Source organism: Prionailurus bengalensis, chromosome D4 (assembly GCF_016509475.1).
Source record: "Prionailurus bengalensis isolate Pbe53 chromosome D4, Fcat_Pben_1.1_paternal_pri, whole genome shotgun sequence".
In the NCBI taxonomy this organism is placed as follows: domain Eukaryota; kingdom Metazoa; phylum Chordata; class Mammalia; order Carnivora; family Felidae; genus Prionailurus; species Prionailurus bengalensis.
The window spans coordinates 54,914,449-54,942,065 of NC_057359.1; the positions used below are offsets into that span (position 1 = coordinate 54,914,449).

The 27,617-nt window shown below is 41.3% G+C and overlaps 1 protein-coding gene across 2 annotated transcripts in view; it reads left to right on the top strand.

Moving 5' to 3' along the window:
* The window catches only part of ACO1 (aconitase 1), a 67,511-nt gene that overhangs the window by 17,736 nt on the left and 22,158 nt on the right, over positions 1-27,617 (top strand). The window contains exons 2-11 of one of the 2 annotated variants that reach the window (XM_043565845.1): positions 6,954-6,960; positions 9,554-9,672; positions 10,726-10,894; positions 11,939-12,076; positions 18,568-18,637; positions 18,764-18,947; positions 19,419-19,558; positions 23,036-23,207; positions 26,442-26,542; positions 27,493-27,609. In XM_043565845.1, coding sequence (XP_043421780.1) covers positions 9,576-9,672; positions 10,726-10,894; positions 11,939-12,076; positions 18,568-18,637; positions 18,764-18,947; positions 19,419-19,558; positions 23,036-23,207; positions 26,442-26,542; positions 27,493-27,609 — 1,188 coding nt within the window. In that variant the 5' untranslated portion in view covers positions 6,954-6,960; positions 9,554-9,575. The remainder of the gene's footprint in view (positions 1-6,953; positions 6,961-9,553; positions 9,673-10,725; positions 10,895-11,938; positions 12,077-18,567; positions 18,638-18,763; positions 18,948-19,418; positions 19,559-23,035; positions 23,208-26,441; positions 26,543-27,492; positions 27,610-27,617) is intronic. The other variant, XM_043565844.1, reaches the window with a different exon arrangement.

Below are 27,617 nucleotides of genomic sequence, written 5' to 3' on the forward strand. Positions count from 1 at the left end.
CTTTCACTCAGCTGTCCTACTTCTAGGGACCAGAAGCTAGGAATTTATATTAAGGAAATGGATTGAGGACCTACTCAAAGAAGTGTGTACAAAGGTTGCAGCATTGTTTGTCTGTTAATACCTGGAAACTAAGTATTTTACTAATGGGAGATTTAAGTAAATTGTTGTATATCTAAATGATAGATTTTTATGGTGTAATTAAAAATGATATAAAATATCACCCGATAGCCCGATAAAGATGTATTGCTGAGTGAGAAAAGGCAATTTGCAAAACACTGTGAGGTCTAATCCATTTTGTAAAGAAATCTAAATACATTTATTTCTTTTTTTTCCAATATTTTTTAATGTTTATTTTGAGAGAGAGAGTGTGAGTGGGGGAGGGGCAGAGAGAGAGGGATACACAGAATCTGAAGGAGGTTCCAGGCTCTGAGCTGTCAGCACAGAGCCCATCATGGGGCTGGAACTCACAAACCATGAGATGGTGACCTGAGGCAAACTCGGACGCTCAACTGACTGAGCCACCCAGGTGTCCCAAAATCCAAATACCTTTAAAAGTCATGTTAGATGAAACTCCAAACCATGCATGGTATTACAGGTGACTTTTATTTTCTTCTTTTTGTTTACCTGCACTTTGTAATATTTCTGCAATGATCATCTTTTACTTAGTGTAATATTTTTGAAGTTCTCACCAGCCTAGAAGATATGGTTCTGCAGCAAGTTTGGTCTCCTGCTGGGATTGCAGGACAGTAGGGTGATGGGGAGAAGGGGGAGCTGGAGGAGGGCTGAGGAGGGTGGTGAGAAGGAAGGGGTCCAGCTTGGATTGACACTTGTGACCTGTATGACATATGCAACTGATCTGTCTGATGTTAAATGTGAACCATTTACAAGTTCTTTAGTGAACCGTTTCACTGCATTGTTCGACAACAAGGACGCAGTTTTGGGTTTATCTAAAGAGTAATAGTCACAAATTTACTTTCAAATAAATCCTCATCATGGCACAAAAACAGACACATAGACCAATGGAATAGAATAGAAACCCCAGAACTAGACCCACAAACGTATGGCCAACTCATCTTTGACAAAGCAGGAAAGAACATCCAATGGAAAAAAGACAGCCTCTTTAACAAATGGTGCTGGGAGAACTGGACAGCAACATGCAGAAGGTTGAAACTAGACCACTTTCTCACACCATTCACAAAAATAAACTCAAAATGGATAAAGGACCTGAATGTGAGACAGGAAACCATCAAAACCTTAGAGGAGAAAGCAGGAAAAGACCTCTCTGACCTCAGCCGTAGCAATCTCTTACTCGACACATCCCCAAAGGCAAGGGAATTAAAAGCAAAAGTGAATTACTGGGACCTTATGAAGAGAAAAAGCTTCTGCAGAGCAAAGGAAACAACCAACAAAACTAAAAGGCAACCAACGGAATGGGAAAAGATATTCGCAAATGACATATCGGACAAAGGGCTAGTATCCAAAATCTATAAAGAGCTCACCAAACTCCACACCCGAAAAACAAATAACCCAGTGAAGAAATGGGCAGAAAACATGAATAGACACTTCTCTAAAGAAGACATCCGGATGGCCAACAGGCACATGAAAAGATGTTCAGCGTCGCTCCTTATCAGGGAAATACAAATCAAAACCACACTCAGGTATCACCTCACGCCAGTCAGAGTGGCCAAAATGAACAAATCAGGAGACTATAGATGCTGGCGAGGATGTGGAGAAACGGGAACCCTCTTGCACTGTTGGTGGGAATGCAAATTGGTGCAGCCGCTCTGGAAAGCAGTGTGGAGGTTCCTCAGAAAATTAAAAATAGACCTACCCTATGACCCAGCAATAGCACTGCTAGGAATTTATCCAAGGGATACAGGAGCACTGATGCATAGGGCCACTTGTACCCCAATGTTCATAGCAGCACTCTCAACAATAGCCAAATTATGGAAAGAGCCTAAATGTCCATCAACTGATGAATGGATAAAGAAATTGTGGTTTATATACACAATGGAATATTACGTGGCAATGAGACAAAATGAAATATGGCCTTTTGTAGCAACGTGGATGGAACTGGAGAGTGTGATGCTAAGTGAAATAAGCCATACAGAGAAAGACAGATACCATATGGTTTCACTCTTATGTGGATCCTGAGAAACTTCACAGGAACCCATGGGGGAGGGGAAGGAAAAAAAAAAAAAAAGAGGTTAGAATGGGAGAGAGCCAAAGCATAAGAGACTTAAAAACTGAGAACAAACTGAGGGTTGATGGGGGGTGGGAGGGAGGAGAGGGTGGGTGATGGGTATTGAGGAGGTCACCTTTTGGGATGAGCACTGGGTGTTGTATGGAAACCAATTTGTCAATAAATTTCATAAAAAAAAAAAAATAAAAAATAAAAAATAAAAATAAATAAATAAATAAATCCTCATCAGACATTATGAAAGAAAGAACCGTATGTTGTGGTTTCAGGAACTTTATGAAGTGTTCTAGCTTCCTTTTAAAAGATAGTTTCTACTTAAGAAACATTTATCTACTTAAGGATAATCAATGTTGACTTTATTTTAGATCTTTTTCTATTCATTTCTATATATGATGGTATGTGTGTGTATGAATGAATATATACTAATAGTCTTAAAGTTTTTAAATTAGATTCTCATATATATATAATTCAACTTCTTCTATTTCATTTCTGTTAATGTGAGTCTTTGCTCACATTTCTTATGTTGAATCTGAGTAAGGAATTGTATGTTTGATATTTATATCAATAAAATTTATTTGCCCTTACTTGTCTGCCTCTCTCAGAAAAAAAACTAGTTACCCAGGGTAGATTATGAAAAACTTAACTCTAAGTTGTTTTCCCAAAGTTCAGCTGCCAGTCAGTTCTCTGGTATTTTGCACCACATGGAAGGCTCAGTCAGTGATTAGAGAACTAACTCACAAAAGTGCAGAAGACTGTGATATGCCTAAGTGGTACTTTTTTAAACTTTACTTTTGGAGGATTTTGCGCATACTTTTTATCCCTGCCAGAAATTTGCGTTTCATTGGAGAGAAAATCAGCTGTATCTTCTTCCTCGGTCTACCACTCATAAATCTAGTGATCCCACTTTGCTTCTGGGGACCTCTGTCTCCTGGTCAGGAAAATGCTATGGCATCTCTAAGTTCTCTCCAGAAGGCTCAACATTCTCTGATTCTGTCTCATCACCTGCATAGCATCTAGGGCCAGGTGTCCCAAGGGCATGGTGGGGGACGGGTTAATGCCATGCCACATATGCACAAAAAGGTGGTGCCTCTCTGAGTTCCCTGCAGGTGTCCAAAATTGAGACCAAAGGTTGGTTGGCAGCCAGACTGTGGTTGGGGAGGAACCCCAGCTCTGAACTGCCTGCACCTATTTTGCCAAGAGCATGGTTCATTTGTTAAATTAGATCTGTCTGCCTATGCCTAATGTTTAGTGTTTTTAGTAATTTGCTTTAAAAATCTGGTGTTCAGTACTCTTTCCCCAACCTCTCCTGTCCCGGCACAAGATGTACCTGAGGGGATCATGACAATGTACAAGTCACCCAGCTGGTATTTCAGGATGGGTTAGCTTTGAAACACACTGTTTCTCAACTGAATAATTCTCTTCATTTTAAGAGTGTGAGCTAAGTGTAGAGAAGTGTTTCAAGTACAGTGCAAGTGTCTGTCTTTAAATTCCTTTTGTATAAGAACTGTTCATGCGTCCTACTTAATTCACAGGCCGGGGCCAATGTTCAGCAGTCCTACGGTCCTGAACACAAGGTTCATAAAGCACAAGTTCTGAATGAGCTCTAACATCACTGCTTAAAAGATATCATTTCCCTTTCTTAACTTTCTTTTTCTTCTTCTTTTTAATTTGTTTTCTCTTTTCCTCTATGCAATACTGTCTTACTCTGTGGAGCAGAAAAGGTAGCACCCACGCTTATTTCCATGACACTAACCCTCACCCTTCCAAAAAGAAAAAAAACTAGGATAACACTCCACCCGCTCCCCAAAACATCCACAACAACTCTCTCTGTTCACTCCTCCGTTTTATTAGTATTGAATGGGGATTAGGTGAAACAGAAAAAAGGCAGGAACAAAACAGAGGGAAGGGAGGATGGCAGATAAGAAAAGAAGGGAGTTGAAATGGTGGGGGTCTGTGCTTCCTGTGCATGTGAGAAGTAGGCAGCGCTCCCTGGCCAGCTGGTGGGGTTTCTAGATGAAACCCAGACCTCTGGGAGTCTGCAGGATTTGCAGTAATACTTGAGGTTTGAGGATGGGATAGGAGTCTGGCCAGGGGAAGGCAGACCTAGGAGGCATTTATGATGCCTAGATTCTACTTTGGATCTGGACTGTTCCCAAGCCAAAGGTCTTTCCCTTCTACCCTCCTTGGAACACGGTTGTTTTTGGCTTTCTCTTGGGACTGCTAAAGCATTGGGAGCTCCTATAAAGTGATTTTAAGACAGGAGTAATAGCATGAGTGAAACCTGGAAGGGATTTCCAGAGCCCTCCAGCTTTTTGAAAGGACAGTTTCCCAGAAGCAAAACCAGTTTTAGGTTGTTGCTATTGCTTGTCACTGACCTGTGACTTAGTAAAAGTGGCAAGGGGCATGTGACAATGCCCAGCTCAGACTAACGTGCTGGGTGACCCCGGAAAGAAGGAAAGCAACTCCAGTATTCCAAACTGAGTCTCAGCAGGAGGGTTTCTCAGGCCCATGAATCTCTCCTGTTTTGTTTTTTTGGGGTTTTTTTTGTTAGTTTGTCTGTTTGTTTTAGCTTTGGGGTTGGTCTGTGACCTCTACACAGCACCACCTTCAGAACCGAAGTTGCTGCACCTGGGGTGGAGGAAGTCGCTTGAGGGTGGGGTGGGAAGAGCCAGGACTTCAAACCTGGCTCTGCCTCTAACTAGGTGTATGTCCTTAGGCAAATTTTTGTATCTCTCTGAGCTGCAGTTTCCTCGGCTGTAAAATGGAAATAATGATATGCTTTAGCTTACAGAGGTGTTGCCAAAATTAGAGAAGATGGTATAAAGTGTTGGGTGTATTTATGTACCGGTACCCGTGTACTTATGTGTTGGTACTTAGTAACTGGTGACTGATTTCTTTCTCTTTTAGCTTCTGCAAGTAGAAATTGGTTCATTGATTAGTGAAATTAGACAATTGTCTAGTTGGTTTTTGCATGCGCACAAGTTAGGGAGTGACAGAGAAAGAGGGAGACAGAGGACCCAAAGCTGGCCCTGTGCTGACAGCAGAGAGCCCGACACGGGGCTTAAACTCACTTGATCATGACCTGAGCCGAAGTCAGACGCTTAATCGACCGAGCCACCCAGGCACCCTGACAATTTTCTAGTTTTTAAGGAAAAGGGGAGGCGGACGGTAGAGCACTTTTTACACAAGCCATTTTCCCTAAGAGCTCTGTCGGTCACCATATCTGTCCTGAAATACTGGTAGGCTTCATAGGGTGGTGGGAACAGCAGAAATTGTGTAAGGTTTTCAGAGTTCTGCTAGAGTTACGGGGCATTCGTAAGCTATAGGGAAGTAAATTGACACATTTCATCCACTGCGTCATGGCAAATGGGTACAACTTAGCAGTTGGTTTAATCGTAGACTTTTGGCAAACTTGAGGCACCTGTCCCCATTAGGGTTTGACACAGAGATAGGGAAGAGTCAAAGACTCAAGGCATTTTAAAGATGTGAATGACTCACCCTGCCCCATTCTGCAAGGGCCTCCCACCACTTCCTCTGGCTGCAGAGATTCTCAAATGTCCCACAGCCTCTGTGGAGAGGCTCTTTTCCTGACCCATTTCCCAGGCAGGCCAAACAGCAGTTTCACTGTTGCAGTTGCTACTCTGTGGGGTAGAAAAGTTACATCTAGGGGCAATGGAATCGGTAACAAATCAAAGGGAGAATAGGATTATTACTGCCTTTTTCAATTTACAGCCTCAAAATTCCAATCAGTGGAATTATTAGTCTTGTTTTCTGAGCCCACCAATTTGTAAACTTATATAGACAAGCCAACGTATTTCTTACTAAACAGTATATTTATAGGTGTTTTTTTCCCTCCTGACTGGCTCCTCATTTAGTGGGGATGAACAATGAGTATCTCACATCTGTGTAGCACTTTAAGAAATGTGCTCTGTCCTCTGGGGCACATGGGTGTCCCAGTTGATTAAGCATCCAACTTTGCCTCAGGTCGTCATCTCATGGTTCATTGGGCTCTGTGCTGACAGTGCAGAGGCTACTAGGGATTCTCTCTCTCTCTCTCTCTCTCTCTCTCTCTCTCTCTTGCCTGCCCCTCCCCCATTCATGCTTTCTCTGTCTTAAAATAAATAAATAAAGATAAAGAAATGTACTCTGTCTTCAAAGCCACAGTGTTCCTTCCCAAAGCAGTCCTAAGATCCTCCAGGCTTCCACACTTAGGGTTCAGTTGTATTTCTTCTGCCCCATGATTCGGTGATTCTCTCCGTGGCTGTTTTCTCTAGCTTTTGCCTCTTCTTTCCATCCACCACTTTTCCACATCAGCTGCCGCCATCCAGTTCCCCACGCAGGTTACCTCTCGCCTCCTTTCTCTCTGTAGTTGCCTACCTGAGTTTTCTCTCTCTGATTACCCTGCCCTTCTCCAGTCTGAGACATCTGCCAGGTGGGGCTGGGACACGTGTCACGGGCTGGCAGTCCAGTGGTCACATAGAGCCCACAGGCGTGTTCGGTTTAGCCGTCATGCTACAGACTCACACGGTATTTTAGAAACATTTAGTTACCAACATTTCTAAATCAAGAGAGTTCACGTAGAAATCCCGACTGCCAGACTTGCTTGAAAAATTGGATGATCTGTCAACAGTGGGCTGGGCATTCCTGCATCAGCTCTAGGCTGGAGCCAAATGGCCACTGCCCCCCTTAGACGGCACATTCCACCCAGGCCTGCTCCCTCCTCCCACCTTCCCCATCAATTCTGATTCAGTAGCTTAGGGGTGAGACTTAGGAATCTGTCTGTATTTTTAACCAGAGCTATCCCTGGGTAGTTCTAACTCAGATGGTCTAGGGGCATATGCTTTTATAAACACAGTTTCCCTTGCTGGGCTTTCTTTAGTTTTGGTTCCAAAATTCCCAGAGAAGGAAGTGGATTGGCCCAGATTAGGGCAGATAGCTTTCCCTCTCCCTGACAAAATGGCAGCCCCTGCAAAACCAGGTGGAACTCGGGGAAAGAAGTCATTGCCGGCACAGAGATGCTGGCAGACAACCTCACTCTGTCCTCTGCATTCTCTAGTGCTCCTGACTGGTGTCTGGCTTGTCCTGTGGCCTCCAGCACTGCTAACTGCAGGAAGGCAGGGGCTGCTTCTCAGTCCACTGCCTCTCCCCAGAATTCCCTAGCCCTGGACTTTAGACAGAGGATATACACAAATATCTATTTCTTTTAAACTCAGTTTTCAAAAAGTTATATGGGTAAAAACACAACATGGGTACGTGGCTAAAAACACAAACAAAATGAAAGGATGTGTAGTGGAAACTGAGTTTTACTCCTAATCTTGACGTCGAGGCCCCTGCCCTTCTTAAAGGAGCCAGTCGCTTTGGTGTTTTCATGAAGCTATGGGCCTGTCTAGGGAGACAAGAACCACTTGTAACTTTTTATCCTCCCAAACGGTCATTTCCTGTTACAGATACACCACATTTTATTGTGCTTTGCAGATACTGCATTTTTTATAGATGGAAGGTTTGTAGCAACCCCGCTTTGAGCAAGTCTGTTGGTATCATTTTCCCAGCAGCATTTCTTCACTTCCTGTCTCTGTGTCACATTTTGACAATTTTCACAATATAGCAAACTTACTCATTATCATTAGATTTGGTATAGTTGTCTACAATCAGTGATTATGACTCCCTGAAAGCTCAGATGATGGTTAGCATTTTTTAGCAATAAAGTATTTTTTATTTAAAAAAATTTTTTAATGTTTATTTTTGAGAGAGAGAGAGAGAGACAGAGTACGAGAGGGAGACACAGAATCTGAAACAGGCTCCAGACTGAGCTGTCAGCACAGAGCCCGACGTGGGGCTTGAACTCATAAACTGCAAGATCGTGACTTGAGCTAAATTTGGATGCTTAACTGACTGAGCCACCCTCCTGCCCCAGCAATAAAGTGTTTCTTAATTAAAGTATATACAGTGTTTTTAAATAGATTAATGTATAGTGTAAACATAACTTTTATATGCATTGGGAAACCAAAACATTCTTTTGACCCACATTATTGCAATACTTGTCTTATTGTGGTGGTATGAACTGAACCCATATGTCCAGAGTTTGCACATATTGTTTTTTCATTTTACAGTAATATGTTGATCATTCCATATTAGTCATCCTCAAATATGTTGAATATTTAAGTATTCATAAAACCCCTGAATTAATTGGGGAAATGTTAGTATTCTTGTGTTTTGTTTTGTTTTTTTTAAGATTTTAGTTTTAAGTGATCTCTACACGCCTCAGAAATGTTACTATTCTTTTTTATTTTTAATGTTTGTATTTATTTTTGAGAGAGAGAGGGAGAATGAGCAGGGGGAAGGGCAGAGAGAGAGAGAGAGAGAGAGAGAGAGAAAGCCAGGGAGGAACAGAGAGAGGGAGGCAGAGGATCCAAAGCAGGCTCTGCTCCAACAGCAGAGACCCCAAACCAGGGCTCGAACTCATAAACCATGACATCATGATCTGAGCCAAGGTCAGACGCTGAACCGACTGAGCCACCCAGGTGCCCCGGAACATTACTATTCTTATCTCAAAATTGGGAAATGGATTGGTTGAAGGATTTTTGCCCCAGGGGTAGGACTAGAAAGCAAATTTTCTCATTCCTTCTCTACTTGCTATTCCTACTGTGTTTTTCTCTGAGTCGTACATTTATGTTATTTGAAATTGCTATTTATCTGTGTGGTGGAGGCCAGGAACAATTACTTCCCTGGTTCACTGCTTATAATCCTGCCTGGAGCTGGGGTAGAGGGTCTCCTCCACACTCACTTGGGAAGTAAGTTTAGGCCTTTACGCCCCACTGCAGTAACAGAGATTCCTTGATGTGAACACTTTGTTGCCACCTTGTGCAAAGTGAATCAGGAAGACTTCAAACTACCATGTTTCTTTCAAATGCTGCAGAGACTGTTACAACAGGAAATAGTGCTTTCAAGCCCCCACTTCCAAAGTTCAAGTTTTATACAATTCCATGTCCTCTTCTATGACCTTTTACCTCCTGTCAGGCAAGACATGAGTCCAGCTCAAAGGGCCGGTTTGTATCCTCAGGATTTACCATAAGACACGGTATATCTTATTGGTGGAAGAATGTTGGAAAGTTGTAGACATAAGACAAAAGTGTGGGATTTTATGGTCTCTCAAGAGGTGAATGCTAGCTTTCGTGATACCTTCACAGAAGCCCATTTAATTTGCTAAGAATATAATTCTTGTAGTCGTTTATGTACTGCCTTCCTCCTGTGAAAAGATAAGTGATGTCTTGAAGTGAATATCTACCGTGATTGTCAAAATAAATGAGGTCCAGTTTTGACAGTTAGAAATTAAATGTTCCCTTTTCTTTTCAGGGACACGTGGCCATCAGGAATCATGAGCAACCCATTTGCACACCTTGTTGAGCCTTTAGATCCTGCACAACCAGGAAAGAAATTCTTCAATTTGAATAAACTGAAGGATCCAAGATATGGTAGGTGCATGGCTCTATGATGTTAATTGTTCTCACAGCAGTTTGAGTCTCGTTTGCATAGTAATTAAGCTATGTAATTAATTAGCCTTTAGGAGATTTGAAAGAGGGAGTGGCAGAAATGGCTGAATGGTCTTGAATTAAGCACACAAACTCACACACCTTTTCTTACGTTGCTCATTTTTATGTTAGTAATTATTATATACATGTGACATTTATATAACACTTTATAGTATATAGAGGGTTTATACGTATATATTACATCATTTAGTCTGCATAACAACCCCTTGAGGTCATGTTTATAAAATGTTAGAAGTCCTGAGGAAGCTGAGACCCAGAGAGGGTCAATGACATGATCAAGAAACAACAATGTGGGTAAGAGCAGAGGACAAAAACATGTCTTTTTTATCCCAAATCCTCTGCTTTTCTACCTTTGCACTCTTGTCTTTTCCAAATAATATTGGTGAATAGTTTTCATAGATCAGGAATGAACATTTCTTTTATAAATAAACAAAATAGTTTTTCTTCTGAACTGTTGTTATCCTTGAACCCACTACCAGTAGCCATTCTGCATGGCATGTGGGCTTATATTTCCTTTGAAAGGTGTATGTGACCAAACTTTGGTCTTAATTACATTAGTTGTAAAGAAGTTATTTTCTCATTTCTTGAACACTAGTTTTCATAAGAAATATTACTCTGTGTGTGTGTGTGTGTGTGTGTGTGTGTGTGTGTTACTTGCCAGCACATAATATGGTAAATATCTAGGCTAACTTCTTTCATGATGACTTAACAGAAACTATTAATGGAATCCAAGGTAAGGCAATCATTTATTGTGAAAGAATTAACTTTTTCTATTACTGAATGTCTCTTCAACCCATTCAGTATTCTGACATATCGAACTGTTGAAATCAATTTAAATTTACCCTCTTTCCCTGTTGGAAAAATAGTCTGATGCTTCATATCAGGTTTATATGGGGACTGGCTTTAAAATAGTTCTTATAATAATGTGTCTTATGACTTGTGTTTATTTTGTCATACTTTTTTCTTTTTTTCTAGAACGCTTACCATTTTCTATCAGAGTTCTCCTGGAGGCAGCCATTCGGAACTGTGATCAATTTTTGGTGAAGAAAAATGACATTGAAAATATCCTAAATTGGAATGTCATGCAGCATAAGAACATAGAAGTGCCATTTAAGCCTGCCCGCGTCATCCTGCAAGACTTTACGTGAGCCTAATGTCACTTCACTTCCCTGTTCACTGCCTCCCTTGCCAGCCTTTAAGGAAAGCTTGAATCACACACACACACACACACACACACACACACACACGCGCGCGCGCTATGACTGTATAATTTATCACCCATTATCCAGACACTTTTGAAAACGAAAGAGGTCTGTTATCCTGGACAGCTAGAGATTGTCTCCGACAAGTGGGGTGTGTAGTCACTCCACTTCTTCCAGTGGCAAAGGTCATTGTTTTTGGAGATCCTAACCTTAAGTATACTAACAAAAAGTGGAAGAAATAGCATGGAGTAGGGCTATCTTGGAATCTTCTCTCCCTCACATCCTGTTACCCAGATAGCCAGGTTTGAAACAGCTGTCCTTAGAATATCAATATGCTGTGTCCTGAGGGGAGACTTGTAGTTCACAAGGCCTGACCTGTTGCCCTTAAACCTCAGTTCACATCCTGCTATTCCTGGGAGTCTTTATTCCCCATCATGGCCTGTTTTCTGAGATCTTGCCTTTCCATTTTTAAGTGATGTTATTTTATTCCTTATAGAGATGAAATTTTACTTTACCAAAGGACAGTCTAGAGGACAAATTTTATACTCAAAATAATAAAAAGGAAGGATTCACAGCATTCTTCTCTGAATTACATCCATTTCTTTAAATTTGGTTGGAGGTTGGAGGTGAAATCCGTGTATCTTCTATAGGCCTTTGTCACCCACCCCCCACGTGAATGGGAATCAGCCATGGCAGTAACAGCCCTAGTGTTAAGTGCACATTTTACCACGGTCTCTATTTAGACCATATTTGTTGTTAACTTTAATGCAAAATTGCATGTAGAGATACCACTCAGTCATGGTGCTTACTACCAATTTCTGCTCAAGGAAGCGTGTTTAGAAACTTCCACTTTTCTAAGGCATCTATTGTTAGCCCCACTGATGAGACTGTCTCGTGGCCAGTATTGTCGCTGGAGGCAAAAGGTGAAAAATCTAAGTACACTTGTTTAACAGTTTTTTTTTCTGTTTAATTCTCTCTTTTCTTAGGGGTGTGCCAGCTGTGGTTGACTTTGCGGCAATGCGCGATGCTGTGAAAAAGTTAGGAGGAGATCCAGAGAAAATAAACCCTGTTTGTCCTGCTGATCTTGTAATTGATCACTCCATCCAGGTTGATTTCAACAGAAGGTGAGAGATTAGGATGAATACTTGGGTTTTCTGTTTTGTGCAGAATCTTGGAGATCAAGTCTTTTTTGTGTGTGTAAGTAAACAAAAGAAGAAAATCTTTAAAAGATGTATTCAGAAAAACTCAATACAGATTTTCCAGTGAAGATTTTTTTAGGGTGGTGGGGGGTTATTATGTGTGGTTTTTTTCCTATTCACTTCTTTTGGGGCCCAGGCTGAAGGAGAAAGCTCCTGGTGATCACAGAGGCTCAAGAGGGCAAGTGGGAACCCACAGTATCTCTTGAGGCTTAGATTAGGGCTGGCAGGTTAGAATGCTATCTATTTGCAGTAATATTAATCAAAGCAAGACACACAGTCAATCCCTAACTCAGGAGTGGGAAGTACACTCCATCTGTTGTAAAAGTAAGTGCAGGGGTGCCTGGGTGGCTCAGTCGGTTAAGCGGCCGACTTCGGCTCAGGTCGTGATCTCGCGGTCCGTGAGTTCGAGCCTCGCATCGGGCTCTGTGCTGACAGCTCAGAGCCTGGAGCCTGTTTCGGATTCTGTGTCTCCCTCTCTCTGACCCTCCCCTGTTCATGCGCTGTCTCTCTCTGTCTCAAAAATAAATAAACATTAAAAAAAAAAAAAAAAAAAAAAAAAGTAAGTGCAAGATTATACAGCCAGGGTTTGGATACAAGCAGGGCAACCAGGTACTGCTAAAAGTCTGATATCTTAACCTAGAAGAATAACTAAATAAAGTTATCATCAACTATGAGTGCAGAAGAAAGAACTATACCACATTCAATGCTGGGAAAATTAGTTACTTGATAGAGCAGGTCCTATGAATTAAAGCATTAATATTTTTTAAATTAAATCATCAAAAACTTTAAAAGAAATAGAAGTATGTATATGTCTTGATGAGAAAGATCTTTCTAAATTAAAAGCAGTAAATGAAGCAAAAAAGGAACAAGGAACTATAGATTTAATGACTTCAAAGTTAACGGTAAATATCTTTAAAATATTTGCAACAAATACAACAAAGGGCTAATATCTTTAATATATAAACCTTGTGTATAATCCATTAAAAAATTGTAAAACCCAGCAGATAAATGGGTAAAGGAAAGTGGATGTTTCACAATAAAAGGAAAAACAAATGGTAAACACGACATAAATCATTTTCAACTTTACAAGTAATAAAAAAGTAGATTAAATCCTTGAGATACCATTTTCTCCTATCAGTAAAGATTAGAAAATAAACATTATTAATTATAAAGGTGTCATGAGGGAGACACTTTTATGTGCTGCTGATCACACTGAATTAGAAATGATGAAGGCAGCGTGTATTAAGATTATTAGAAATCACCAAACCTTTCATCCTGGAATTTCCACTTCTGAGCATATCCTTCACAGATACCTGAAATTCAGAAATAGCTTAATGACTACATAGTGTTCATTAAAGCATGATTTATAATAGTGAAAACCTAGAAGCATCCTAAACGTCCAACAAAGGAGAATGATTAAATTAAGGTATGTCCTTGAAGTAAATTATTAGGTAACATTTGCTGTTATAATTATAAAGCGTTTAATAACACTTGGAACATGCTCACGTCTTAGCTCAATGAGCCAAATATAAATTGCTTGTATAGCGTGATTTCAGCTAGATGAAGAACTATACAGAGATTAAAAGATTGGAAAAAGAGATGCCAAACTGCTAGATGATTTATCTCTGGGATTGTAACTGTTCTTCATTTTCACAATAAGAAGCTATTGGTTTGGTTTATTTATTATTTTTGTTTTTAGAGGCAGAGCGCGAGCAGGGGAGGGGCAGAGAGAGAGACAGAGGATCCAAAGCAGGTTCCATGGTGACAGCACAGAGCCCGACGTGGGGTTCAAACCCACAAACCACGAGATCACGACCTGAGCTCAAGTCGGACACTTAACTAACTGAGCCACCAGGAGCCCCGGAAGCTATTGTTTTTAAATTAAAAAGTCACTTAAGATAGGAAACAAACCACTCAGAGACAGAAAACTTTATTTGCTTCCTTGGGGACTTAAGTGGGTTCCATACAGCCTCAAGGGAACTGTAGTAGCTGGTCATTCTCAAGTTAATGTCAATATCCAAGCCAGAGAAATTCAGGATAAAAAGACATCGGCTTTGTCCCCTGAATTGATGGTTCTTGGAACAGACTGGAGATTCGGCAGCTGTTCCCTTTCCTTTGGACTCTAAACTCATCCTTAGGCAATTTGTCTTTTCTTTTTTTTCCCTCCTTGAATCACATGAGCTCAATTTAATAGTTTGGTGTCAAAGGGAAGAATAAGAAGTACATGGATAGAATGTTACTCTATTTGAGGGTAAGGATATTTCCTAACACCCCACTTCAGAAGTTATAAAAGTAGCCTCGCAAAATCATTGGCAACTTTATCTTTCCTGAAGATTCTCACTGATGTTGATAATTTACCTTTATTTCACTGCCTGCAAGGGGAAAGTACTGGTGGAGATAGATTTGTAATTGTTTTAATGTCTGAAGTCTTTTGACTGAAAATTCAAAGAGCTCCTGGCTATTATTAAGCAGTTAATGAATCTGAGTCATCACCAAGTTCACTGTGATTTTTTTTTTCCTTGAGACCCATCAACTCTGATTTCAATTTTTTATGGACCCTTTACATTTATACCGTAGTACTGAAAACATTATTATAAAAACAGCAAAGTCCAGGGGGGAACTTTGATCTAAATTGATATCCAAATCTGGCAAACACTTTTTTTTCTTTTTTGTAATTAAAGAGAACATTTCTGTTAGAAGTATTTTCATTGGTGGTGTTTTGTTTTTATTGCTTGAGTTTGGTTTTGCAATTTGACCTCCCAGGCTCTTCCCTCATTTTTGTAAGGAATTAAATGTGATATGTCTCAACTTCTGTGGAACTGTGTGCTGTGGGCTTATTTCCAGCTATTTCCAGAAATGAACTCAAAAAACTGTGGCAGGGTGCTGGGATGATAAAGGTTCTCGTTTAAATATTTCTGAGCTCTTTGCCTTGCTTGAATAATAATAATTGGCTGCACACCATTTTTAGGAATGGAGGGTCTAGCTAACTCATTATTGTAAAATTACAATAATTATTCAAAGTTACCTCAAAAATAACCTTTTCTTTTTAAAATCCCAACAAGAATATCAAAACAACTTCTGACCAGATTTCATGAGTGTGGAAGCTCTCTCCTCTGTAAATAACTATAAATAACTCTGTAAATAAGTTTGTGACTTTCTGGAGTACCATTAAATGTAATAGAAACTTTGATATACGTCCAAATCTGAATTCAAATTACATAACTAGGGAGAAATTTCCTCTTTAGTCATATTCAGAAACTTTATTAAAAGCTCAGCAGATTGGTGAATTCAGGGAACTTCTGAGTTCAAATTCAAATTCTAGGTCTGTTCATTCATCCCAGTAACTAGAACTGTTCATTGAGCCAAGGTTAGAATAAAAAAAGTTTTGTTTTAAATAGTAAATAGGTTTTTACCTAGAGTTAACCTATCTTAAAAGAGCCTGAGCATGTCTGGCTTCTGCTTGTCCTGTGAATATGTCATTTACGTCACACTGGTGCCCCAGAATTCTCTGGGGTGAACGTTCCCCTCCCAACCCTGCTTCTGCTGTGAGAGGCTCTGTTGTCCTTCCACTGCTGGAGGCATGAAGGGGAGGAACCCTGACTGGATGTCCACAAGTGCTCCGAGTAGAAGAGCCACGGGCACCAGACACAGGGCCACACAGGGAGTCTGGAGGGTTCGGCCAGCAGTATCACTTGATCCAGGGTGCGGACCAGGGAGGGAAGAGCTGGAAAAGGCACGGAGAGAATACAGGAGAGAATAGAGGGTGGAAAGGCATGAGGGAAGTGAGGTTTGGGAGAATATGAGGGCTTCAGCATGGCTGAAGTTAAAGTTTGAACCAGGCGATAGGAGAGGGCTTATAAAGGAAGTTTGAGAGGTGGCTGGGTGGCTCAGTAATTTAAGTGTCCTTACTCTTAATTTTGGCTCAAGTCATGATCTCACAGTTAGTGGGTTCCAGCCCCGCATCGGGCCCTGTGCTGACAGTGTGGAGCCTGCTAGGGATTCTCTCTCTCTCTCTCTCTCTGCCCTTCCTCTGCTCTCTCTCAGTCTTTCAAATAAATAAAAGTTTTTTAAACAAGGAAATTTGAGGTTACACTGAAAAACTTCATTTTTTTTTAATTTTCTTTTTAATGTTTATTTATTTATTGAGAGAGAGAGCAAGCCAGGGAGGGAAACAGAGAGAGAGAGAGAGAGTGCGCATCCCAAGCCAGCTCCGGGCTGTCGGCACAGAGCCGGATGCAGGGCTCGAACTCACGAACTGTGAGATAATGACCTGAGCCAAAACCAAGAGTCAGACATTTAGCTAACTGAGCCACTCAGACGCCCTTGAAGAACTTTGTGTTTTATTTAGGGAAGAGATTTGTACTTTACTGAGAAATGGGAAGCCATTGGCAGGTTCAAGATGGGTCATGATAATCTATGTTTTAGAAAATGGATGCTGGTGATGGTATAAAGGTAGGTTGAAGAGACTGACAGAGGAGCCAGTTAGGCCTTTTCTGGAGTAAATGCTTGGATAGTTGTAGATACTAAGTGGCGGGAGGGGAAGTCAGTCGCTAGATGATACAGACAGATGGGGACGGGGATGAGGATGAGGTTCAGGAAGCAAGCTCATGTGTTAGGGTGTGACCCGTTGAGTATGTGGTGCCTGAGGTGTTCCTGATGCAGATAGATGCCTGGGATACATTGGAAATGTGGACCTGGACCTGAAGAGACAGGTGGGAGTCAGAGGGATGGAGCCCTCAGTGTACTGGTAAGAAGGTGGAAACGAGTGCCTAAAGGAGTAGCTGTACTGGTCCAGAGGATCCAGAGGATCCAGAGGCTCTGTCCTTCCAGGGGTAGCACACTTGTCCTGCCTCGTTCCCTTACATCACCATCTCCTTTCTCTCTTTCTACCTTCTGCTTTTCTCTCATGCATACACACACTCACAGACATTCATACAGTACATCAGGGATCACCTTTTTTTGTAAAGGGCCAGTAGTAAATATTTTAGGTTTTGCTGCCTACACACTGTCTCTGCTAACATATCCTTTTGTTTTCAACCTTTAAAAATGTAAAAATTATTGCTTGCTTCAGGGCAAAACCTGTACAGACATTGGGCTGGATTTGGAGTTTGTGGACCCCTGCTCTAAGGCACCCTCAGGAATTGATTCCCTTAAAGCAGCTGACACTTAACCTTGGAGAATATTCACATCAGGAGAAAGAAATCAGTGTCGTAACTGAGTGTGTAAATGTGTAAATGTGTAAACTGAGTAAATGCTAAGTGCTTGCAGCCCTTTTCTTCCCAAGGAGCACCTACCTGTCTTTATCTGGCTGACTCTTCTTCATCCTTCAGACTGGATCGGTGTCACTTTCCTCTCGAAGGCATTCCCGACCCCCAGTCTGAGTTTGTGACCCTATCTGAGTGTTCCCCTGGCACTCTGTACTTCCTGTATCATGGCATGATGGTCACACTCCCGTAATTGCCTGGCTGTTTCTCTGTATTGCTCACCAGGCTCTGGGCACCAAGTGGGCAGTGCATTTGCCACTGTTGCATGCTTGTATTCCCAAAGAGTGGCAAGGACAGGCTCTGTGGATCACTAATAAGTTTAGAAGAGTGGTGGCTTCCTAGTAAAGTCAGTAGGTGTTTACTATTAATGAATGAAGTCTGACTTGGGTCTTAGCTATTAATTTTACCGCCCTTTCCTGGGTTCACTCAATCCATGATATACAGTTTATGAGTGCCTTCTGTGCCCAAACCTGTGAAGTTGTAACTATGAGTAGTTCTACTTTGACTCAAGACGTATGTAATTTGATTATAAAAATCCTGGAAGAGCTTCTTGATTCCCTGCTCTGCCTGTGTCTTTCCTATTGGACTGAATGACTTTGAGTAAACTCCAGCATATAATCTGTGCTTTATAGATACTCTTGGGTGGCACCATTCTCCTCAGAAACCTCTCCGGGAGCTAGGAGACTGATTTTATAAAGGCCTGTGCCTCCTGGCATCGCTGTTTTGCTGTCTCCCAACATAAACAGATGAAAATGCCAGCCCGGACCAGGCTCAGCTCAGAGTGTCATAACAAGGTCAGGCAGGACGAAGTACAGAGACCAAGGTTCTTTAAATCTCTAAGCTGCTGTTGTCATCATAAATGTCCAGACACTGTTCCTAAAAGTCAGGCTGTGTGACTAGACTAGCTATAACTTGAATTCACTTAATGTTTGTTACTCACCATGTTTAAAGGTATTATAGAGATCAATTGAACCAAATAATAATTACTCTTTTTGCTTTTTCTGATTACCTCTCATTTCCCATGTAAATAAACGCATTGGTATCGCCCAGCAAGGCTGCAGATGAAGTTGCCAGTTGGTTTCATCACTGAGAAGTCTGACCGGTAATATTTTAAGCCTTAAAATGTATACATTCAGCTTTTCTCTCTGACAGGGCAGACAGTTTACAGAAGAATCAAGACCTGGAATTTGAAAGAAATAGAGAACGGTTTGAATTTTTAAAGGTATGGGCGGAGTTTGCTTCCATTGGCTGGTTGTTTATAAACGCGGGTACGAGGGGGAGGTGCCAAGGAGCTGGGCTGCATGGAAGTGCATCGGATATTCATTGCGTTCTTTCCGGTCCATCCTAGTGGGGTTCTCAGGCTTTTCGCAACATGCGGATTATACCCCCTGGCTCAGGAATCATCCACCAGGTGAATCTGGAGTATTTGGCAAGAGTGGTATTTGATCACGATGGCTATTATTACCCAGACAGCCTTGTGGGCACGGATTCGCACACTACCATGATTGATGGTTTGGGAGTTCTGGGCTGGGGTGAGTATTGTTGCAGGTTCCTCTTCGACACACGCTGTTCTGTAGTGTGTAGCCTAATTCACACTGATCCTGTTATAACATCCCAGTAGCACGACTTTGTGTGACCACACATATCAGAGAGACATTTTTGTCTGCTTTATTTACTGTTGGATTTCCAGTGCCTAGAAAAGCACCTCACAGGTACTCAATAATAATGTTTGGAAGAACGAACTGGAGCTGTTTGTTAAAAATGGAGACTCCGGAACCCCACTTTCCACTTGGTATAGAACCAAAGGGATTGTGATACTGCTGTTTTGGGGACCACACTCTGAGAAGTGCTTATAAAAATTCTGTAGAGGGAAATAGAAAAAGATAACTACTCATTACAGTATCCAAATCTACACTAGGAAGACATTGTAATGGGGTTGAATTATGCCTGAGGGATATAGTAAGGCATGCTGAAAGCATTCTTCTGCCCTGCCTTCCTTGCAGGAGTGGGTGGTATCGAAGCAGAGGCAGTCATGCTGGGTCAGCCAATCAGTATGGTGCTTCCCCAGGTGATCGGCTACAGGCTGATGGGAAATCCCCACCCTCTGGTGACATCCACTGACATTGTGCTCACCATTACCAAGGTAACAACTTGCCCCCTCTTCCATGGTCTTGTGCAGTCACAGTGATGGGAGGAAATACATGCTGGCGTCCATCTTGGTTTCTCTGTGCACTAGGAAACAGTATGTTGATGATTTTTAAAAAGAGATGAGGAGAGGGTTCTTTGTTAAGTTTTAGATAATTATGTTCATTTTACTCTTCCATGGCTGCATGGATCCTTTTCTTTAAAAGGGTATTTTGAAATTGTGAAATAGTTCAGACACACAGAAGTTAAAATGACGTTGGCATGCACCACCACCCAGAACTAACAGTTGGTAACATTTTGCCCCCTTTGCTTCAGAGCCCTCTCTGTATGTATACTTTTTATGAGATAAAATGGGATATTTATGGCTAAAGCCATCCTCCACATTCTTAGAAATAATGGCTATCCTAATGTTCCAAGACTCATTCCCAAGCATGTGTTTATACTGTGACTACATTTTCTCACATGATTCTTCTTTATATGTAAATAGCAAACTGCTCCTATGAATTTAATGTCTAACTTGTTTAATTCCCTTCTGTGTATTCTAAATTACAACAGATGTTTCTCCAAGCTGGAAATACTCCTTTTTTTTTTTTCTTTTTCCTTAGCTTTTGCAAGAAATAATGGGGTTTTTTTTGGTGATTTGCTTGCTTTGCAAAAAGAAGGCAGTTTCATTTTGAAAGGTTATTAGAAAAGTGATGGTTTTTTATTATCACAGACATTTTTTTCTGGTTGTACAGTTTGGAGGCTTGGAGTGTTAGGGATGGCCACTATCCTGTTAAAGGCCAAAGATGTTTCTCTTTAATCTTTATGGAATTTGGAATCACATTTCTTTGAACACTGTAGCTTTTTTGAGAAGTCTGTGTATTATTCTTTAAATGTAGAATAATATAGGTCTTGCCCACAGAATTTGGCAGAATCCCACATAACCAAAAGAGCCTGACGGTTGTCCACACAGTTCATGAAACTGGCTTCATGCAGGGCCACGTCAGTCACTGAGGCCCCAGCCCTGGCTGATGGCGTGTATGGTAAATATATGGGAGTCAGACTGTCTAGATCTTTTGGTTACATTTGACTTGTACCTCTGTTCAGGAAATTTGTTCATTATACCCTTGAAAATAATCCATTTACTTATCCGCTTAACTAGTTCAAGACCATTTAGGTTGAAAGAAAGTATTTAATTTTTAGCACTTCCAGTGATCTCCTTAGAGAGAAAAAGCCCTTCTCATTTTGGAAAACTTTTATTAATGTTGATATTTGTGATTTGGGCGTTAACTTTTTTTTCCTTTTTATAATAATTATTTTGACGTCATTTTATTTTTTTATTTAATTATTTTTTAAATTTACCTCCAAGTTAGCTAGCATATAGTGCAACAGTGATTTCAGGAGTAGATTCCTCAATGCCCCTTACCCATTTAACCCCTCCCGCCTCCAAAAACCCCTCCAGTAGCCCTCTGGTTGTTCTCCATATCTAAGCCTCTCTTATGTTTTGTCTCCCTCCCTGTCTTTATATTATTTTTGCTTCCCTTTCCTTGTGTTCATCTGTTCTGTGTCTTAAAATCCTTATATGCCTGAAGTCATATGATATTTGTCTTTCTCTGACTAATTTCACTTAGCATAATGCCTTCTAGTTCCATCCACGTAGTCGCAAATGGCAAGACTTCATTCTTTTTGATTGCTGAGTAATACTCCATTGTATATATGTGTGTGTGTGTGTGTGTGTGTGTGTATGTGTATATATATATATATATATATATATATATATATATCTCACATCACCTTTATCCATTCATCTATCAGTGGACATTTGGGCTCTTTCCATACTTTGGCTATTGTTGATAGCGCTGCTATAAGCATTGGGGTGCATGTGTCCCCTTGAAACAGCACACCTGTATCCCGTGGATAAATGCCTAGTAGTGCAATTGCTGGGTCATAGGGTAGTTCTATTTTTAATTTTTTGAGGAACCTCCACACTGTTTTCCAGAGTGGCTGCACCAGTTTGCATTCCCACCAACAATGCAAAAGAGATCCTTTCTCTCCACATCCTCACCAACATCTGTTGTTGCCTGAGTTAATGTTAGCCATTCTGACAGGTATGAGGTGGTATCTCATTGTGGTTTTGATTTGTATTTCCCTGATGATGAGTGATGTTGAGCATTTTTTCATGTGTCGGTTGGCCATCTGGATGTCTTCTTTGGAAAAGTGTCTATTCATGTCTCTTGCCTGTTTCTTCACTGGATTATTTGTTTTTTGGGTGTTGAGTTTGATAAGTTCTTTATGGATTTTGGATACTAACCCTTTATCTAATATGTCATTTGCAAGTATCTTCTCCCGTTCTGTCAGTTGCCTTTTAGTTTTGCTGATTGTTTCCTTCACTGTACAGAAGCTTTTTATTTTGATGAGGTCCCAATAGTTCGTTTTTGCTTTTGTTCCCCTTGCCTCTGGAGACGTGTTGAGTAAGAAGTTGCTGCAGCCAGGGTCAAAGAGGTTTTTGCCTGCTTTCTCCTCGAGGATTTTGATGGCTTCCTGTCTTACGTTTAGGTCTTTCATCCATTTTGAGTTTATTTTTGTGAATGGTGTAAGAAAGTGGTCCAGGTTCATTCTTTTGCTTGTCGCTGTCCAGTTTTCCCAGCACCACTTGCTAAAGAGACTCTCTTTCGTGCTTTGTCAAAGATTAGTTGGCCACAGGTTTGTGGGTCCATTTCTGGGTTCTCTATTCTGTTCCATTGATCTGAGTGTCTGTTTTTGTGCCAGTACCATACTGTCTTGATGATTACAGCTTTGTAATACAACTTGAAGTCTGGGATTTTGATGCCTCCAGCTTTGGTTTTCTTTTTCAAGATTGCTTTGGCTATTCAGGGTCTTTTCTAGTTCCATACAAATTTTAGGATTGTTTGTTCTAGCTCTGTGAAGAATGCTGGTGTTATTTTGATAGGGATTACATTGAATATGTAGATTGCTTTGGGTAGTATTGACATTTTAACAATATCTGTTCTTTCTATCCAGGAGCATGGACTCTTTTTCCATTTTTTTTGTGTCTTCTTCAATCTCTTTCATAAGCTTGCTATAGTTTTCAGTGTAGACATCATTTAGATTTACAGGTGAGTTGATGTAAAGAATACGGGGAGTTTCTGTTACCTTTCTTCCAGCTGCCCCAAACGTTAACATCTCACATAACTGTGGTACCATGAAATCAAAATGAAGAATGTGGGTCCAACACTGCTAATGAAACAAGTAACTTCACCAGTGTTTTCAGTAATGACCCTTTTCTGTTGCAGGATTCAATCCAAGATTCCACACTGTATATAGTTAACATTACTTTTTAAATTTTATTTCTTAGAGTAATCAAAAATATGTTGGGCCACGTCATTGTTTGTGTTTATGTACCAGGCTAGTTAATAAGAATTGTAAGGAGCTAGTTCTGCATTTTAAATGTGGGCTGTCAAGTCTCAGACTTTTCTATTGTTTTGCTGCCTAGCACCTGCGTCAGGTTGGGGTAGTGGGCAAATTTGTCGAGTTCTTCGGGCCGGGAGTAGCCCAATTGTCCATTGCCGACCGAGCTACTATTGCGAACATGTGTCCAGAGTACGGGGCGACTGCTGCATTTTTCCCAGTTGATGAAGTTAGTATCAAGTACCTGGTGCAGACAGGTAAGTGTAGAACTGCGAAGGCAGAAGCCCTTCGTAAAGTTTCGTAGAACTCTGGGGATTGGAGAACTGCCTTATGCCTCTGTCCCTTGGAGTGCACAGGGTCAGACTTACAGTGTTTCTCCTTTTCTCTGTAGAGTCAGAATGGTTGCTGGGATTTCAGAAGATATGAGACAGACACTGTATGGCCAGTAGAAAGAGCTCAGGTGTTCTGGAATCCAAGTTATTCATGCTGGTCTCTACTTCTAGTTATTTGACAGGAAACAAGGGATCTTAGTAATGAGAACAGCTGTCATGTGCTGGGCACTTGCTATGTATTTGCTCTCACCCTCTTCACAGATCTGGGGTAGATTGATAGATGAGTTCATTAAACTAATCGGAGAGAAGACTGAGGATCAGAGAGAGATGTAGGGTATTTTTCCAAAGCCAATAAGTAATGGAGCTAGAATCCAAAGCTGAGGCTCCAAACAGGACAGCATTCCAGGACACCTCTGTCTGGGCTGTCCCAAAGGTAAAATGAAAGACCGCATATGAGGGCATCTTGAAATGTTGGCAGTTTCTTGACTCTGTATGTATTTGTTTAGAGATTTGACTTGAACTTGGAGAAAGGTTTTTTTTTTTTTTAATTTTTCAAATTTATTTTTAAAATATTCAGTCATTTATTTAACACATTATCAACATCTGATCTAGGTGTCAGAGATACAGCAGTGACCAACATAATGTCTCTGCCCTCGTGGAGTTTCCATTCCAGTGAGGGAGACAGGCATGAACAAATAAATGCATACGTATGTATATAAGAGAATGAGGAAGAAGGCAGGGGAGGTGTTTGAAGTAGCTGAAGGGTGCTAATTTATATATCGGAAGGTCAGCCAGGGCTCCTGAAAGCAGTTTGAACAGATGCTTAAGTGAAGTGGGGGACAAGCAGTGGGAAGTGGTGGAGGAGGCATTTTCCAGACAGAGGAACCCAAGTACAGCAACTCAAGATGGGACGGTCTCCGTGTGTTCAGACAACAGCCGAGAGGGTGGGGGGGCCTTTGTGGCTGGAGCCCAGGGTCAAGGCCATGGGAGGGGAGGTCAGGGACCAGATCCACACAGGGGCTTGCAGGCCATAGTGGACAGTTAGAAATTTATTTTAAATTCTAAATGTTCTAGGAAGCCACCGGGTCATTTTGAGCAAGAAGATCACATGAAACAATTTTATTTTTGATGGCTCATCCTATGTGACAGAGGTGGAAGGGACCTTTTGTTTTCCAAATGACTTTTTTTTTTTAAACATTTTTTAGTGTTTATTTATTTTTGAGAGAGAGCACGAGCAGGGGAGGGGCAGAGAGAGAAGGAGACACAGAATCCGAAGCAGGCTCCAGGCTCTGAGCTGTCAGCACAGAGCCCGATGCAGGGCTCGAACCCACAAACCATGAGATCATGACCTGAGCTGAAGTCAGATGCCTTAACCGACTGAGCCATCCAGGCGCCTCCCAAATGACTTTTAAAATTACAACTGAGTTATTAAGGAGAAAAGAACAGACAGACTTGGGCCTTCTCATCAGTATCCAGTGTTTACTATTGAAAGGTTCTAATGGCTGATGTTCCTTTTGAGATATCAGGAAACAGCAGGCATCAAAGGTAAAGGCTGGTCAAGGTAAAGGCAAACGCAAGGACGGGGCAAATGCACACACACCTCATCATGAGGATTTGTGAGATGTTTACAGACTTAAAGTTTCATCCAGGTCTTCTCCCTGATTGTCCTGAGGAAAACCCTCTGGAAGTAGTTAATATTGTGATAAAAAGTGGTCTTTTTAAAATGTTTTTATTACATATAACTGTATTGAAATTGATTAATATCTCCCTTACTCCCCAAAAAGTTGAAGTGAAAAAGAGGTAGAAATAAAAGAACAGAAGAAATGGTTGAGGGAATTGACCGAGAGAAGGGAAGGGTTGACGGGGAGGAAAAAAAGGGGAAAGCTGCAAGATACACCCAGAGATCAGATTCATTTCTGTGGCTGTAGAAGTGGCCACCAAGCTGCTTAGTGATCTGGCACCAAATTTGCCACATCTAGTGCATTGAAACAAACATACTGCTTCAGAGAAGTAGAGCCCTTTCTCACGTTGAAAGCTAAGAGAGTTTTCTTCTGTGCATCTTCGGGAAGAGGACGGCTGGGTTGTATCAAACGTGATAGATACATACATTAATGAAGCTCAGCCATCTTTTAGGAGGTCCAGGCTGAAAGCGGGTAACTTTTACAATCCAGTTAAAACAAACAGGCAAATAAACAGGCTCATCTATCATGGTCCAAGAATCAAGCTCTCAGACAGTCTTACTTAACTGTCAGAGAAATGTGTGGAATGTGTGCCCATTGGGTATTGCTCCGTGAATATTGTCATCTACAGTCAGGATCTAGATAAAACGGCAGAGAGGCACCTGGCTGGCTCATTGGTAGAGCATGTGACTCTTGATCTCGGGGTTGTAAGTTGGAGCCCCATGTTGGGTGTATAGATTACTTGAAAATAAAATGTTAAAAAAAAAAAAAAAAAAAGATACAGCCAAGCATTGAGGGTCATATTCCATTAGGAGTTAAGACTTGGGACTTTGGAGTCTTGAGCCACTATTTCCTTATCTAGAACTTGTCTCATAAGGTAATGATAAAGATTAGAGATGGAGATGATACATTTAAAATGTTTAGCACATAGTGCTGGGCAGACGCGAAGTGCTCAGAGCTGGTGGCAGCTTGAGAGGATTGCTATTTTCACAAGAATAATGTGGAGTGCTGAGTCTGGTCACTTGAAGGCAGAGTCTTCGGTGTGCTTTAACAGGTAACTAAGCCTTAGGTCCTCTGAATGAAGGACAGTGACCAAAGAGAGGAGAGTACTTACAGATAGGACTAGAATCTTCTTCAGCACATAGTCCAGATCAGTTCATGGCCCCTGATAAACAGCAGCATCACCCAGAGAGTCACAAAGTTAGACTGAATGTTGAAATTGAAGCAAAGCTTTTGGGTGTGTGTGTGTGTGTGTGTGTGTGGTGTGTGTGGTGTGTGTGGTGTGTGTGGTGTGTGTGGTGTGTGTGTGTGTGTGTGTGGTTGTGGTGTGTGTGGTGTGTGTGGTGTGTGTGGTGTGTGTGGTGTGTGTGTGTGTGTGTGTGGGAGATGCACCTGACTTCTCTAATTGCTGGCCGAGGCTTTAGTTTCACTGGGAAATATTAACACCTGTTACTTGTTATTTCTTAAAATGCCCACTTAGGTCGTGATGAAGAAAAAGTAAAGCAAATGAAAAAGTATCTTCAAGCTGTAGGAATGTTTCGGGATTTCAGTAACCTCTCTCAAGACCCAGAGTTTGCCCAGGTATGAGAGCACCTTTCACCAAGTGTGTGTTTCCTCTTCCTTGAGCCTGTGATTTCAGTTGTGTGTGTTTTTTCTTAGGAGGTGTACTTGTAGGAAATTAGTCACTGCCAAGTCATCACAGAAGAACAGCATGTTAAAAGGCTGAAAAAAATCAAAAAGATAAGGAATTGTAAACGTAAAATAACTTCTTCCATTCCTCCTGGCCATTAGGCTGAGTGTGCGCCCCCTTTCTGACCTACCCATTTACTCCTCTAAGGTGGAAAACCTTTGAAGAAGGCCTTTGCCAGAGGGAGTAAGGCTGTTTAAAGGCTAAGCTCATTGTTATTATAGATGGAAAAGAAATGGAGGTCAAGTGTAGCAATTAGTTCTGATTTATCCAGTGACTTACCTTCATTCGTTTTCTCAGGTGCAAACCGATTCCCAATTTTTCTTTTCAAGAAAGCCAGGAGGGTAACCTGGATACAGGCCCCTGGTTTTGTTTCATAGTACACTGAGAGAAGGAAATATGCACTTAGACCAAGGCCCGTTTCCTGGCATTGATGACTGACTGGCCGCATCCTACCAATTCATTTTAGCAAAAAGCACAATGGTGTATGTATCATTTTAGAATAAACCCATCTCAAACTAAGCTAAGCCTTAAAAAGAATGTAGGAGCTGCTTTGGAAAGGTGGATGCATAAAAGACACCAGCCAGCAGCTACAGCGCCCACCCTGGTCATCCTGAGAGGTGACAAGTCTTCCTGCCTCTCCCGCACCACTTACGTGTCCATCTTGATCTTCAGAAACTCATTCTTTAAGTATTAAAAAGAAGATTGACTCCTTGCTTATGAATGTGGTGGTTTAGTTTGTTTGGTTTTGTAGCTGTGGTGTTATAAATTGTCTGGCACAACCGGAGTGTTTTCTCTGAGGTACAACGTCCGCGCCTGAGTCCCTTCCCTTTTGGGTGGACAGGTTGTAGAATTGAACTTGAGAACAGTCGTGCCTTGCTGCAGTGGACCAAAAAGGCCTCAGGACAAAGTCGCTGTGACGGACATGAAAAAGGACTTTGAGAGCTGCCTTGGAGCCAAGGTAGGGTC